General features: G+C 48.5%; 1 protein-coding gene across 1 annotated transcript in view; it reads left to right on the top strand.

Annotated features, from left to right (window-relative positions):
* Positions 1-1,695: 1,695 nt before the first annotated feature.
* The window catches only part of LARP6 (La ribonucleoprotein 6, translational regulator), a 55,221-nt gene continuing 40,858 nt past the window's right edge, over positions 1,696-16,058 (top strand). The window contains exon 1 of the mRNA XM_040413863.1: positions 1,696-2,125. Within this exon, the coding sequence (XP_040269797.1) occupies positions 1,938-2,125 (188 nt within the window). The 5' untranslated portion in view covers positions 1,696-1,937. The remainder of the gene's footprint in view (positions 2,126-16,058) is intronic.

Genomic DNA, 16,058 nt, shown 5'->3' with positions numbered 1-16,058 from the left:
ACTGTGAGGGGGCACAATGGGGGCCTAACTACTGTGAGGGAGCACACTAGGGGCCTAACTACTGTGAGGGGGCACAATGTGGATGTTAGTGCTATTTGGAAGCACAGTGCGCTCATAACTGTGTGGTGTCATGGTGGGGAGTGGGGGAAACTCCCCACCATACAATGTGGACCTGGTAGAAAAGCAACTAGGCCTGAGACTGGGAAAAGGGAGTAGGACACCTCCTATAGCTTCCCTAACACTCGCCCTAACTCTGACCCGTATGAGCGGACCTGGATGGTAGGGCGGCTCATACCCAGGAACCTAGGTCCCTGAGTCGCCCTGATAATCCCTCAAATAGAGAACGGGCTGAGACAACCTGTTCATCCCAGACCCGGATGAACAGGAGTCTCCGCCGACCTAGCTGCAAGGAAAAAGTGGAAACCATATACAGCAACTGGATCGGCAGGTAAGCACACTGAACAACACACCTGCCGCAGCCACCACAACTGGAACCTGTGCATAAGTACTGGTGCCCACACACCATACAGGACACAGTACAAACAACCACACCCAGGTATCCAGCACACCAGTTACTACCTGGACCCCCATGCAAACAGGACGCATGGTGGCCCCAGGCAGAGCTGCATATAGACTAGTAGTTCCCCCTCAGGGGAACCCTGACACCCCCTTCCGGAGGACACACAGATAGTCAGGGGAATGTCTAGCAAACATGCTGGACAACTAACACCACCAGACATGTAACAACAACCAGACATAACACCTACCCATACAAACGACACCACACATAACGTAGGGTAGTGAAGGGAAGGAGACACCGGGATAACATAGGAGAGACATTGCTAAAGACCTTGATGTTCCACAAGGTTGCCCTCAAGCACTGGGCAGATGGAAAAAGCCAGACAGGAGCAAGCTCTAGCACACACCAAGGCTGCCTGGAGGACAACTCACCCCAGCCAACAGGCCCCAGGCAATATAAACCTTGTGGCCACACCCAGCCAGGTAGTTAACCCCTCCAGCACAAGACAGGGAGGAACCATGATATGAGGGGCAGTACACACACATACAGCAAACAACACGTTGCCCCTGGCAACGAGCATGCTCGGCAAACGTGTCACGGCGCACAGCAACAAGACCGTGACACCGCCGTGACATGTGGGGGCACAATGTTGGCATAACTACCGAGAGAGGGCACAATGTGAGCATTAGTGCTATTTGGGGGCACAGTGTGGGCACAACTACTGTAAGGGGCCACGATGTTGGTATAATTGAGGAGGCATAATGTGGGCATAGCTATTGTAAGGGGGCAAAATGTTGGCATAACTACTGTTTGGGGGAACAATGTGGTCTTTACTGTTGGGGGGGCACAATAAGGACATTGCTGTGAAGAGGGCACAATGTAGATATAACTACTGTATGTGGGCACTAGGGTTGGAACGGGCAAGTATAGATATACATATAGAAGCCTGGCTTAGTATTAAACATTTGGCCCCATGAGAGGAGCCCGTGCAGGTTTCCGCACCTGGTAGCAGTTTAGGAGGTCCTCTGACATTCTCCAGTGCGCCGCTCGGGTACCCTCCTTCTACGCCAGCAGGCGGCGCCCGTGTGACGGTATAATCAGAGAATGCTAGGGATGGAGGTTCTGGTCGCCGCCTCCTCGCGCCGCCTTTTTCTGGCTGCTGACCGTCCCTGAGAAGAGCGAGCAGAGGGCTGCGGATGGTTGTTAGCGGGGGAAGTGGAGGAGGAGGAGGAGGTCTCTTCCTCTGGAGGGAGGAGGCGGCGACCAGAGCCCTGTTCTCAGCAGCAGATAGGGGCTAGAAGGGGCAGCAGTGTGAGGCAGTGCCAGCGCCCGCTCCGCGGAAGGGTCTGGCAGGCTCTGCATTGACGCCTACCCGGCTGCCCCCTAATCTCTACCAGTGTCACAAGCTGTGCCAGCCATGGAGGTCCCTGACAGCACCAGCATGGAACCAGCTGCGGGCAGCGGATGGGACCTGGGCACGCAGGTGCAGATCCGGGTGGCCATAGAAGCCGCCGAGGACGACGAGCCGGACACTGTGGATTATGGAGGTGGCCATGAAGGAGGAAGCTGCAGCGAGGATGACTACAGCCGCGGGGACAGATACAGGTATCGCCCGCCCCACACGGGTTAACCCCTCCGCTCCCGGGCACAGCATTGCATGCCCTGCCTGCATGCTGTCCCGTGCCCTTCCTCCAGCAGTGACGCAGCACCAGCTGACGATGCCCTGGGAATAATAATGTGGATGCTGCGACCCTGCTCCTTCCACAGGGGTCATTCATGTCCTCCATGCAGGGACGAGCATCCCCTGGGTATGTGGACATGCCAGGAGCATGGGCACAACTGACAGCCGCATGCATCACGTGTCTGCCGCCAGAACATTAAAACCACCCACATTTCTGCAAGTTCACCTTGTGCTGCCACAACAGCAGGAGCCATCAGGACAGGGACAAGGGGTCCTGCGGTGTCACCACCACCTTAGCAGCAGATCCTTTAACCAGTCACCTCCCCCGACATGTCTTTCAGTAACTACTGGCATCCCCATGTAATAATTCTGGAGCATCTATTCTCATAGCTCAATGTTCTGAATGAGTTACTAGCAATCTGCAGTAATGGTCCAGCTGGGTGTTACCATTTGGGCATGTGTCCCTGCCCAGTCTAAGAGCTCATGCACACGGCCATAGTTTTGGTCCACATCCAATCCGCATTTTTACGGATCAGATGCAGACACATTCATCTCAGTCTGTTCTGTGGTACCGGGAAAAAATAGAACATGTCCTATTCTTGTCTGTTTTGTGGACAAGGATAGGACATTTCTGCAGGAGAAAAAAAAAAAATGGCAGGCTCTCAGCCAGTATCCGAGCTTTGTGGATTAGCTATTTGTGTTCCGCAAAAACGGATATAGTCGTGTGCAGGAAACCTAACTGTCAGTACTGATCGAATAGTATCAGACAAAACCCAACAGGTAACACCCATCTTGACCTTCATTATAAACTGCTGGCAATTCATAAACTTCTAGTAGGAATAACAGAGGGTTGGTACAACAGAATTGTAAGAACAGATGCTTTAGGCCCCTTTCACACGGGCGAGTATTCCGCGCGGATGCGATGCGTGAGTTGACGTATTGCACCCGCACTGAATCCTGACCCATTCATTTCTATGGGGCTGTTCAGCTGAGCGGTGATTTTCACGCATCTCTTGTGCGTTGAGTTAAAATTTCAGCAAGCTCTATATTCTGCGTTTTTCACGCAACGTAGGCCCCATAGAAGTGAATGGGGTTGCGTGAAAATCGCAAGCATCCGCAAGCAAGTGCGGATGCGGTGCGATTTTCACGCACGGTTGCTAGGAGACAATCGGGATGGAGACCCGATCATTATTATTTTCCCTTATAACATGGTCCTAAGGGGAAATAATAGCATTCTGAATACAGAATGCATAGTAAAACAGCGCTGAAGGGGTTAAAAAATAAATAAATTTAACTCACCTTAGTCCACTTGCTCGCGTAGCCCGGCATCTCCTTCTGTCTCCTTTGTTGAATAGGACCTGTGGTGAGCATTAATTACAGGAACAGGACCTTTGATGACGTCACTCCGGTCATCACATGGTACGTCACATGATCTTTTACCATGGTGATGGATCATGTGATGACCAGAGGGACATCATCAAAGGTCCTGTTCCTGTAATTAATGTTCACCACAGGTCCTGTTCAGCAAAGGAGACAGAAGGAGATGCCGGTCTGCGCGATCAAGTGGACTAAGGTGAGTTAAATTATTATTATTATTATTTTTTTAACCCCTCCAGCGCTGTTTTACTATGCATTCTGTATTCAGAATGCTGATATTTTCCCTTATAACCATGTTATAAGGGAAAATAATACAATCTACAGAACACCGATCCCAAGCCCGAACTTCTGTGAAGAAGTTCGGGTTTGGGTACCAAACATGCACGATTTTTCTCACGCGAGTGCAAAATGCATTACAATGTTTTGCACTCGCGCAGAAAAATCGCGGGTGTTCCCGCAACGCACCCGCACATTTTCCCGCAACGCCCGTGTGAAAGAGGCCTTACAATTGTCATTTTATGGGAAATGCAAGTAGTTACTAAACCAGACATGTCAGGAGAGGCGACGGGTCCTTTTTAAAGTTGGTTATCCGGTAATTTGTATGGATGACCTATCCTAACTCCGTGGCCTCTTTCTAGTTCTTGTGACGACACGTTCATTGGTCACGTGTCCTAGTTGCAGCTCAGCCTCATTAAAGTGAATGGGACTGAGCTGCAATACCAAGCACAGCTGCTATAAAATGTACAGTGCCGTTTCTGGAAAGCTGCCGGGAGCAGATTGTGCGCCCCTGAGCATGGCAGGTCCCTAAAACAGCTGATCGGTGGGGGTGCCGAGAGTCAGACCCCCGCTGATGTGATAATGATAACCTATTCTCATCCTCATGCGGCTGCCACGACGGATCCAGACCCATTCCACTTGAATGAGTCCGTGATCTGTCCGCACTGCAAAAGATAATAGAACATGGTCTACTTTTTTTGCAGTGCGGAGGCACGGAGAGAAACCGCACGGAAGCACTCTGTGGTGCTTCCGTGGGGTTCTGTGCCTCCGTTTTGCACTGACCTTTCGGATTGCAGACCCATTCAAGTGAATTGGTCCGTCTCCGTGATGCGGGGTGCTCACAGCTGTTTGGTGGCCGCAATACAGGCACAGCCAAACAACGGTCGTGTTTTTTTCTTCCCGTTTACTTTCCGTTTTTTGCGTTCCGTATACGGAACCATTCATTTCAATGGATCCGCAAAAAAAAAAAACGGAAGGTACTCCATATGCCTTCCGTTTCCGTATTTCCGTTTAAAGATAGAACATGTCCTATTATTGTCTGCATAACGGACAAGGATAGTACTGTTCTATCAGGGGCCAGCTGTTCCGTCCCGCAAAAAAGGTAATGCACACAGACGTCATCCGTATTTAAATACTGAAAAAGCCACAAGGTCGTGTGCAAGAGGCCTGAAGCTGAGATCTGAGGAATTTGGCGGTTGAGGAAATCATGTTCTTCAGCTCATTTCTTAACCATTTTTGTGCGTAGCAGGACCCATTATTCTTCTGAAAGAGGCCGCCACCATTAGGCAATACCATTGTAATGAAGGGGTGTACGAGGCAATGATATATGTCAAAGTGACATCCGCATGAATGCTAGGACCCAAGTTTCCCAGTAAGACATTGCCTGGAGCATCCCCCCAGAAAAACCACTAGTGTGAAATCTGTGTTCTAGGTTTATATCTTAGAGACTCCCTCAATGGGCTACAGATGTCACTGTCACCTTCCCGGCAGATAAACAGAAATGTGGAAGAACGTGAATGGCCAACAAATGGCTTGTCTACCTGAGTAAGGCACAAACTCTGAGCAGTGAGAAGGTGGGGGTCTCTGAAGGCCCCCCCCCCCCATGTAAAAATCTTGTTTTCCCACTATATAAAGCATAATTACTGCAAAGTTATACAACTTTCTAACGTAATATTATATATTTTTTAATTCATCACCAGTTTAAAGACCTGCTTGCGGTCATCAAATTGTATGTAAACTTATCACCGATGCACAGGATCGGCGGGGGTCCCGAGTCCTTCTTTTCTTCGCCACTATCAGAGATGAATGGAGCAGCAGTACACATGCTTGACCATTTATATTAGAGGGACACAGGTCCCACATTTGTGTGATTGGTGGGGTCCCATCAGTCTGATCCCCACTGATCAGACACGTGTCACCTCTCTGGTTTATAGGCGATACATTTAGCTCTTGTGACAACCCCTTTAAGAGCCCTTTCACACAAGGAGGATGCGGGGCTTGGCACTCTTTCACGCAGCGGATGTCACGCACGGGATCCGCTCGTGTGAAAGAACCCTAAGACCTTTTTGAGACTTTTCTGAATATCTTCAAAAATGAGCACTCCCCTTTACCAAAAGGCTAGTTTCAGACGAGCGTGCTCACTGTGGGAAACATGCTCCGGGTGGGAGCGTTATTTCCCTGACAGGTCCTCACGGCATTCTAGATTTATAATGCTGTGTGTCCCTGCCCGACATCAGCTGTAATGAATTGCACTGACAGCATTATTTCTCATACAGTTCAGTACAGTGGAGGTCGGACAGGAATAATTCATTATAACGCCATAAAAGTCCTGTCACAGGAACAGTGGTCAAGCTGTGAAGCCGTGTTCACATGGAGCGTGTTTCATGGAGCGAACACCCTTATCTGAAACTAGCGTAATGCAGCTGATACACCTTGAACCCCCACAGTTCAAGTGACCCCCCCCCCCCTCACGGCTATCCACAGTTTTCACACATCCCTACAGCTTGTATTAAAGTACGGTATACGCCTTCCCCATTGGGCTAGGCTAGTCTAAACAAAAAAATGCTCAAATACAGCACGAAAAGTACCACCTAAAAAAAAAATAGTATGTAGTGCATTTCATATTGCATTGCAATTAAAGTAACGACTGACCACATAAAAAAAAATGTAAAAAACCATGGCAATGGTCCGCAGCAGGAATCCGAGCCCGACACTCGGATTTCGACAGCAGTATTAGGCCTCCTGCACATGAACGTGTGCTGCCGTTGCCGTTTTGCGGATCCGCAATACACGGGTGCTGTTTCGTGGGCATTCCGCATCACTGATGCGGACCCATTCACTTCAATGGGTCCGGAGATGCGGAACGGAAGCACGGAACGGAAACCCACGGAAACACTACAGAGTGCTTCCATGGGGTTTCGTCCCGTACTTCTGTTCCGCAAAAAGATAGAACATGTGTTGTTATCTTTTTGTGGAACGGACGAATCGCGGACCCATTAAAGTAAATGGATCCACGATCCGCTGCGGCTGCCCCACGGACGGTGTTCGTGCTTTGCAGCACGGCCACGGGGCGCACACGTTTTTTAGAGTTTGCATGCTGTAGATTGACCCCTAGATTTAGCCATGGGGGTAAATGTTGTGCAGACACCCGCTACAGTTTCCACATAGAACCATACCAGGAAGGAACATGTCCCTTCTTTACATGGATTTCAAACCTGCCCAGATTAAAATAATGCATTGAAAACAATGGCACATGGATTTGCCACACGGTACTTAGAACCCTTAGGAAGCTTTTGGAAAAACCTATACACGGAAAGGGACTGGACATGGATGCCATCCATGGGTGGTCCATTCTTCCCCGATCCATCACTCCCTGGATGCAGGCCAGTTGGAAGCACTATGACTGCACCTTACATACAGACATGTTGTAAAAGTCATATTCACTTTCCCTAAAAGGTTAACAATTACCAGAATACAGTGGGAATACCCCTTTAACTTGGAATCTCCAGAAAAACACTGCTTCAGGAACCTCATTGGTTTTTTTACACATGGAAAATCCCTTTAATGTAATATAATAAATATATATATATATATATTTTCAAATCACCCCCTTGAATCACGGAAGGTGTGGGATACGCAAAAATGTAACTTTTATTGGTATATTGGTTATAGGTTTATCACCTATTGATTTTCGCAAATCACCCCCTTTCCCCAAAATGAAAAAAAAAACAAAAAAAAAAAAAAACACACACACACACACACACACACACACACACACACACACACACACACACGATAGGTATCGCGGTGTGCACAAATACCCATACTATTATAATATAAAAAAAATTAATCCCATACGGAAAAAAGCAAAATGGCCGATTTGTTGGTTTTTTGGGTCGCTTCTCCAACAAAAAAATTTATTAAAGTGATCCAAAAGTCGAACACGCCCCAATATGGTATCTCTGTACAGATTGCCCCGCAAAAAATGAGTCTTCACATAGATCCGCATACATAAATACAAAAAAGTTATAGGAGTCAGAATATGGAGACTGAAATAAAAAAAAAAAATTTTTTCACCATTTATTCACTTTCACTAAAAGGCTAACTTCGATTACCAGGATACAGTAGGAATACCCCTTTAACTTGTAATCTCCAGAAAAACAGGAACCTCATTGGTTTTTTACACATGGAAAATCCCTGTGTCATCCGATGCAGCCATTCTCAGGGTACTTTCACACTAGCGTTTTTACTGGATCCGGCAGGGCTCAGCAAAAACGCTTCCGTTACTGATAATACAACCATCTGCATCCGTTATGAACGGATCCGGTTGTATTATCTTTAACATTGCCAAGACGGATCCATCATGAACTCCATTGAAAGTCAATGGGGGACGGATCAGTTTTCTATTGTGGCAGAAACATATGTTTAGTTTACCGGTAAACTGCTTTCCAGGAGTCCGGAATGACAGCACCCATGGAGGATGTCCTTACTGGTTTCTGTTGGGACAGGAAGAGAGAGACAGTTTAAAGGGCCCCTCCCCACCCCCTTGCTCCAGTGTTTATAACTTACTACACCGGATAGGCTGCCACATCTTTCAAGAACAAGTGTTACTTCACACTGTATACAGTAGCAGTACAAATATACAAACCAAAAAAGTGTCCCGGAAGGAACAAAAAATGGGGGGATAGTATTGGGTGCTGTCATTCCGGACTCCTGGAAAGCAGTTTACCGGTAAACTAAACATATGTTTCCAGGACGTCCTCCATGACAGCACCCATGGAGAACTAACAACTTAGAACGCCATATTAGGGGGGGACCACTGCTTGTAGGACCTTACGGCCAAAAGCTAAGTCCTGATTGGCCATAGAGTCCAGTCTGTAGTGTCTGACAAAGGTAGTGGAGGAGGACCAGGTTGCCACTCTGCAGATCTGGTCAATGGAAGCTCCAGCCTTCTCCGCCCAGGTTGCAGACATGGCTCTGGTAGAATGAGCCCTCAACGTTATGGGGCAGGATGAACTCTGCAGTCTATAACATTCACTGATAGTCTCTTTGATCCAGCGGGCTGAAGAGGTTTTAGAGGCTTTGCTTCCCTTGTTCCTACCACCGAATTGGATGAAGAGGTTTGACGACTTTCTCCAGGATTTTGTCCGCTTGATGTAGGCGAGGACCGTTCTTCTCACATCAAGACAGTGGAACCGCTCCTCCTGTATGTTTTTGGGGGAGGTACAAAACGAAGGGAGAATTATCTCCTGTTCTCTGTGGAACGTTGAGACAACCTTGGGAAGAAAGGAATGATCCAGCCTAAGAACTATCCTATCGTCTAGGACTTTTAAAAAGGGGTCCCTAACTGACAGGGCCTGAATTTCGCCTATCCTACGAGCAGTAGTGATAGCTATTAAAAACACCGCCTTGAGGGATAGAAGTTTGATGGGAATATCCTCAACAGGTTCGAAGGGAGCATCACATAGGCCATTTAGAACTATATTTAGATCCCACTCAGGAACTGTTTGTCTCAGGGTGGGTCGTATTCTGGAGACTGCTCTGACAAATCTCTTGACCCACCTATGTTCTGCTAATGGTATATCTAAGCAGCAACTTAAGGCTGAGATCTGTACCTTGAGGGTACTTGGTTTTAGACCTATATCGAACCCTTTCTGAAGAAAATCTAGTATATTGCCTATGGATGGATTACTAGACTCTGGATGATTCTGAACTAGCCAAGATGAGAATTTCTTCCATATTTTGAGATATATGGCTGAAGTCACAGGTTTACGGCATTGCTGCAGTGTTGATATTACCTGATCGGAGAGACCCTTTTTCCTCAGGGTTTGCCTCTCAGGATCCAAGCAGTCAGTCTCAGCTTGTTGAGATTGGGATGCTCCAGAGGTCCCTGCGTTAACAGATCTTTCCTGTCTGGAAGGGGGTACGCGTCTTTGATCGACATCTCCCTCAAGATGGGATACCAAGCTCTCTTGGGCCAGTCTGGTGCGACCAGGATCAGAGTGGTGGTACTGGTCCTCATCTTCTTTAGGACTGCCGGGATTAGGGGAAAGGGAGGAAAGGCGTAGGCCAGTTTCATGTCCCAATTCTGGGCTAAGGTGTCTACTGCCACTGGGTTTTCGCGAGTAAAAACAGTCCAGTTGAGAATTCCCCCTGGATGCGAAGAGGTCTATTTCTGGATAACCCCATAGCTGGCAGACCTGTCTGAAAACCTGTTTGTTCAGATTCCATTCTCCCGCGTCGATCCTATGACGGCTTAGGAAGTCGGCTCTCGAGTTCTGAGACCCCTTTAGATGGGTTGCTGAAATGGACCGAACTTCTTTTTCTGCCCATATGAAGATTTGATCTGCAAGATCCTGAAGGAGCGGGCATCTGGTACCGCCCTGTCTTTTTAGATAACATACCGTAGTAATGTTGTCGGATAGGATCCTGACATGCTGATCCTTGAGGAGATGTTTGGCTGCTCTCAGAGTCTTCAGCACTGCCTTCAGTTCCCGGTAGTTTGAGGATCTTATCTTGTCTTGAAGGACCCAGGAACCCTGGAAGAGATGCTGGTCCACGTGCCCCCCCCCCAGCCATTCAGACTTGCGTCCGTGGTGACGGTTATGGCTGGAGTCAAATTCCACGGGACTCCTTTCTCCAGATTCCCTGGTTCTGTCCACCAGGACAGGGATTTTATCACTTTTCCCGATATTTTCATCCTGGAGTTCAGAGAACGGTGATCTCTGTTCCAAGCTGTCAAAACTGCATTCTGGAGGGTCCTGGAGTGGAATTGGGCCCAGGGTACTATTGAGATGCAGGAGGTCATCAGTCCCAGGATCTGCATGGCTTCCCTGATTGAGTGTGTTTTCCTCTTTTTGAACAACTCTATCTTTTGTTTCAGATTGGTCTGTTTTCTCTCTGGAAGAAAAGAGTGTTGTATTCTTGTATCCAGGAGAGTGCCTAGGAATTCCTTTCTTGTGTCCGGTATCAAGTCGGATTTTGGGTAGTTCACGATCCACCCCAAGTCCTTGAATAGGGCTAAGGTTTGATGGATGTCCCCCAGCAATTTTTGAACAGAGTCTGCTATCAGCAAGAAGTCGTCCAGGTAGGGCACGATTGTGATTGTATTCTGGCGAAGGAAGGCCATCATTTCGGATACTACCTTTGTGAATAGGCGGGGGGCAGATGAGATGCCGAACGGCAGGCACTGGAACTGGTAGTGAGAGGTCTCCTTTCCGTACCTGACCGCAAACCTTAAGTACTGTTGGTGTTGGGGATGTATGGGGATGTGGTAGTACGCATCCTTGAGGTCCAATGTGCAAAGGTGAGCACCTGGAGGGATCAGAGGAGTGGAGGATTTTATTGACTCCATCTTGAACCTGTAGTACGTCACCCACCTGTTCAGAAACTTCAAGTTGATGATAGTCCTCATCGACCCGTCTGGCTTCTTCACAAAGAAAAGTCTTGAGTAATGGCCTGTGAACTGCTGGGGAGGAGGAACCTGGGTGATAGCTCCCAGAGACAGGAGGTCTTGAATATGTGACCTTAGTTGCTGTTGGAGGAGAGGAGATTCGAAATAGGTCACCTGGAACACCTGGGGAGGAGGAGTTCTGAAATCTATCCTGAAGCCGTCCCTGATGGAGTCCAGGATCCATTGATTGCAGGTAACTCTCTTCCATCTTTCCCAAAAGTGACGAAGTCTCCCTCCCACTGGTCTGGCGTCATGGTTTCCCTGTATTGGTGTTGGGGTTGAAGAGGAAACCCCTACCTCTACCCTTGGGGTAGCTCCAGCGGCCCGATTTTCCTTTCCCTCTATAGGCCCTGGCCTGATTTTGGCCCGAGGGTCTCCGAAAGGGCTGGGGTTTTTTAGGTTTCTCCTCAGGGAACCCCTTCTTGTTATCTGCCGCATTCTGGAGAATAGAGTCCAGAACTGGGCCGAACATAAACGAGCCAGAGAACGGAATGGAGCAGAGTCTGTTCTTTGACGCTACGTCCCCAGACCAGGACTTGAGCCAGAGGGCCCGTCTAGCGGCGTTAGTCTGAGACTGGGATTTGGCTGCGAATCTAATGGTCTCCGCTGAGGCATCCGCCAGGAAACTAGAGGCCATCTTTAGAAGCGGGAGAGACTCTAGGATTTCTTCCCTGGATGTTCTTGCCCTAAGGTGACTCTCCAGTTGATTAATCCATAAGATTAAGGCTCTGGAAACCGAAGTAGCTGCAATGTTGGTATTAATTGCGGTTGCCCCTGACTCCCAGGATTTTTTCAACAGGCCGTCTAGCTTCCTATCCATGGGGTCCCTTAGCTGTGACGAATCCTCAAAGGGTATTGAGGTTTTTTTCACAACCTTGGACACCTGGATATCTACTTTGGGAACCTCGTCCCAGAGGTTAGTGTCCTTTGGGTCAAACCGCAGACGATTTTTAAAATCCCTGGGAATAAAGAGCTTCCTTTCGCCGTCAGCCCATTCCTCTGTGATGAGATCTTTAAGATTTTCATTCACTGGGAAGACCTTCTTTCTCCTGACTTTAAGACCCCCAAACATTTCGTCCTCCACCGAACGAGTCTGTTCCTCCTCCTCAATAGCCATGGTCTGTCTAATGGCGGTAAGCAGGGAATCTAAGTCCTCAGACGAAAAGAAGTATCTCCTCTGCTCATTCTGATGGAGGGACTCTATGTCGTCATTGTCTGAGACACATAACCCTTCTTCCTCTGAGTCAGAGCCTGACTGGATCCTGGCTTTTTTGGAGAAGGGGGGGGGGGGGGGGGGAGGAGGAGGGGGTGTTTGGCTAGAGGTTGCCGCCTGCACCTCCTCTCTTACAATATCCCTTAGATCTGAAAGCAAGGATGCCCGTTCGTCCCTCATAATTTTGGAGATACATTCTGGGCATAGCTGTTTCTTATAGGACTCTAGCAGCTTTGTTTGGCAGGTCGGGCATTTCCTGCCCTTCTTTTTGGGATCCCCATGAGGCCTGTGCCCTGGTTCCTTAGAAGTCTAAGAGAAAAGGGAGGATAAGGCCATTAGGGAACTGCTGAGCCAAAGACCTATCCCTGTACAAAGTATGCAAGTGACTACTTACAGGGGCCTGGACGGGGGAGTCTGAACAAGTTTCAAGCTTGCTGGACGCCTGGACCTCCATGATGCAACCTAGCAGGCTGCCATCTGGCGTCTTAAATAAGATTCAGGTGACTTACCGGTCCGCCCGTCGCCGCCTGACTCCGCCTCCACTTGCTCTTTCCCAGGGGGACTCATTCCGGGGAAGAGTCAACCCCCAGGACATGCGAGACCACCGGATCGGCGTGTCTCCAGCATGCTGCTTGTTACTTCCGCATCGCGTCGTAATTACTTCCGGCTTCCGGTCACGTGAGCGCGGCCAGGACGTCAGAGGAGGCAGGAGCCGAAGCCGAGCCCAGAGCTCCGATGGGGAGACGCGGCAACAGCGTCCCCGATTCATGCGGCCGGCCAGAGAGAGAATCGGGGACTTAACCAGGGGACCGCTTCCCAGAGTGGTGCTGGTTCGGGGGCCTGCTGGAGTCTGAAGAGGAGAGGTAGGAACCCCCCGACCAGACTCGCCCCCGTTCCCTACCTAACTTACTAGGAGAGAGCTGCCTAACTCCTCCTATCCCTGTTGGGACAGGAAGAACACTGGAGCAAGGGGGTGGGGAGGGGCCCTTTAAACTGTCTCTCTCTTCCTGTCCCAACAGAAACCAGTAAGGACATCCTCCATGGGTGCTGTCATGGAGGACGTCCTGGAAAAAACGGATCCATCCCCATCGACTTGCATTGGGGGTCATGACGGATCCGTCTTGCTCCGCATCCCAGGACGGAAAGCAAACTACATATTGCGGTTTGCTCTCCGAATGGGAACGCAACTAAACGAAACGTAATGCATTTTGGAGCACTCCGTTCTGTTCAGTAGAGTTTTGTCCCTATTAGCAATGAATGGAGACAAAATTGAAGCTTTTTTTTCCAGTACTGATCCCCTATGATCTCAATACCAGAAAACTTAAAACGCTAGTGTGAAAGTAGCCTTAGTTCTCCTTTTTCCAGCCATAATCTGAAAAGTTTAGGGGTAAGGTTACCCAGCCGTTCTGGAACTGCTCGAGGTCCATAAAGCCGAGCAGACACTGTCATTTGCATGTATAACCACTGCAGGGATCTCCAGTATTTATCTCAGGCTGCCAGCAAGAGGAAGTTATCGATCCTTACCTTACGTGAGATCTGGCTTTTAAACAAATCAATGGCTGGAGATGGACAAGATTATCTTTATTGCCAACATTTCCAATTTACAGAGCAGTCTGCACACTGTCATTTCCAGCTGATCACAAGGTACAGTAGATGCGTCTAGTGGAAAGGACGTATGCTATGGGTGCAGTCATCTTCCCTGAGCCACCTAGTCTGGAAAGAGCTGGATAGGACAGCTTTCCAGATAAATTCTCAGCAGTTAAAGGGTTTGGTCCAGGAACAAGGATAGGAGATATGGGATCCTCACCGATCACAGGAACAGGGGTCACAGAGTGCGAGTGTGATCACTGCTCCATTCACTGTCTGGAGTACAGCACTTGGCTATCTAGCACTTCCACAAAAGCGAACAGTAGTGGTCACATGCGTACCACTGCTCCATTCACACAGGGGACTCAGTGACCATCATTCTTGTGATTGTTGAGGACTTCAGTGGTCCAACCCTCAGCAATCATACGTTTATATCCTTTATCCATCAACCAACAGAGTGGCAGGTAAAGCATGTGTATTTCAGGGGTCCCCATTCTCCTGAGTGGTAGGGAACCCCTCTGAATTAAAGGGTTTCTGTCCCCAGATTTTACCCTATTAAGCTAGCTGACATTAGCGATGTGCTAATGTCGGCTAAACCTAACTAGCCTATTTCTACTTTTTACTCTGCCCCCGTTACGCCAGAAATCAAACTTTTAGAATATGCTAATTAGCCTATGTTCCTGCTCCTAGAGGCTCCGTTCTCCCTCCAAGTCCTGATTGACAGGGCCCGACAGCGCTCGCATTTGTCTGCCAGCCCTGTGCTCTGGTGAAATCTCGCGCAGGCGCGGTGCGGAAGCTGGCAGCCTGCAAGAGTCTTTCCCTCACTGCGCCTGCGCCGAATGCTGAACGGCGCGAGATTTCACCAGAGCACAGGGCTGGCAGACAGATGCGAGCGCTGTCTGGCCCTGTCAATCAGGACTTGGAGGGAGGCGACAAAGGTGGGAGAACGGAGCCTCTAGGAGCAGGAACAACGCCCGCTCCTAGAGGCTAATTATCATATTATAAAAGTTAGATTTCTGGCGTAACGGGGGGCAGAGATAAAAAAAAAAAAGTAGGAATAGGCTAGTTAGGTTTAGCCGACATTAGCAGATCACTAATGTCAGCTAGCTTAATAGGGTAAAATCTGGGGACCGAATTCCCTTAAATAGTTATCCCCTGGGTGTTGGATCCCTACCAGTCTGATACAAATCAGGATAGGTCATCAGTATCTGTAGCCCAGACAACCCATTTAATGTGTATGAACATGTGAGTTTGTAGTACTCAAAACTGTAAAATGCAGGTATTTCATAAAGTCTATGCAAAGCTGAATATATAAAATTCTAAAATGTTTAATAAAATGCTGCAATTTAAACAAAAAATGAGCATTCTATCAAGTCCTATTGACGGCACATGGACCTCCAGCTTCTTCTCCCCCCTTGGTGGCCTCTGCTGGACATTTCCCACAGTTGCTCATGGGATCTCTGTTCTCCTGATCACGTTCTTTAAGTTTCCCGAGTCCATCTTCGACATGTCTGTACACACATGTACCTGTATGACTTGTGTCATCCTCAGTCCACTTCAGGGACATGAGCTTTTATCACTTGACGCATCGCTAGGTTTGTACATTCAATTCATTCAGAACCCTCAGAATGGTATTGTGGGCATCATCAGTTATAGAGTCTTACATTAGAAATACGTGGAAATGGAAAATGTAATTTTTCTCAGTATACCACGGGAAACCGCTTACAGTGACACAAACAATCTGTCATAAGAAGAACCATTTCCTGGTAACAAGCCCTCCCATTGCTCCCGAGAGACCCCAGTCATGTAATCCATTTACATTGCCTTTATGGAAAGCGGGGGCTCTGCTATATATTTTTTCTCCTTATTCCTCAGAGTTTTCCTTTGCCCCTTATCTCCTCGCTGGTCTCACTTTTTGGGTGTTGCCGTCTTTGTTGTCCAGAAATGGAAA

Source organism: Bufo bufo, chromosome 1, assembly GCF_905171765.1.
Source record: "Bufo bufo chromosome 1, aBufBuf1.1, whole genome shotgun sequence".
Classification (NCBI taxonomy): domain Eukaryota; kingdom Metazoa; phylum Chordata; class Amphibia; order Anura; family Bufonidae; genus Bufo; species Bufo bufo.
Note: the sequence above shows the minus strand (reverse complement) of the source record. Positions and strands in the feature narration are given on the sequence as shown.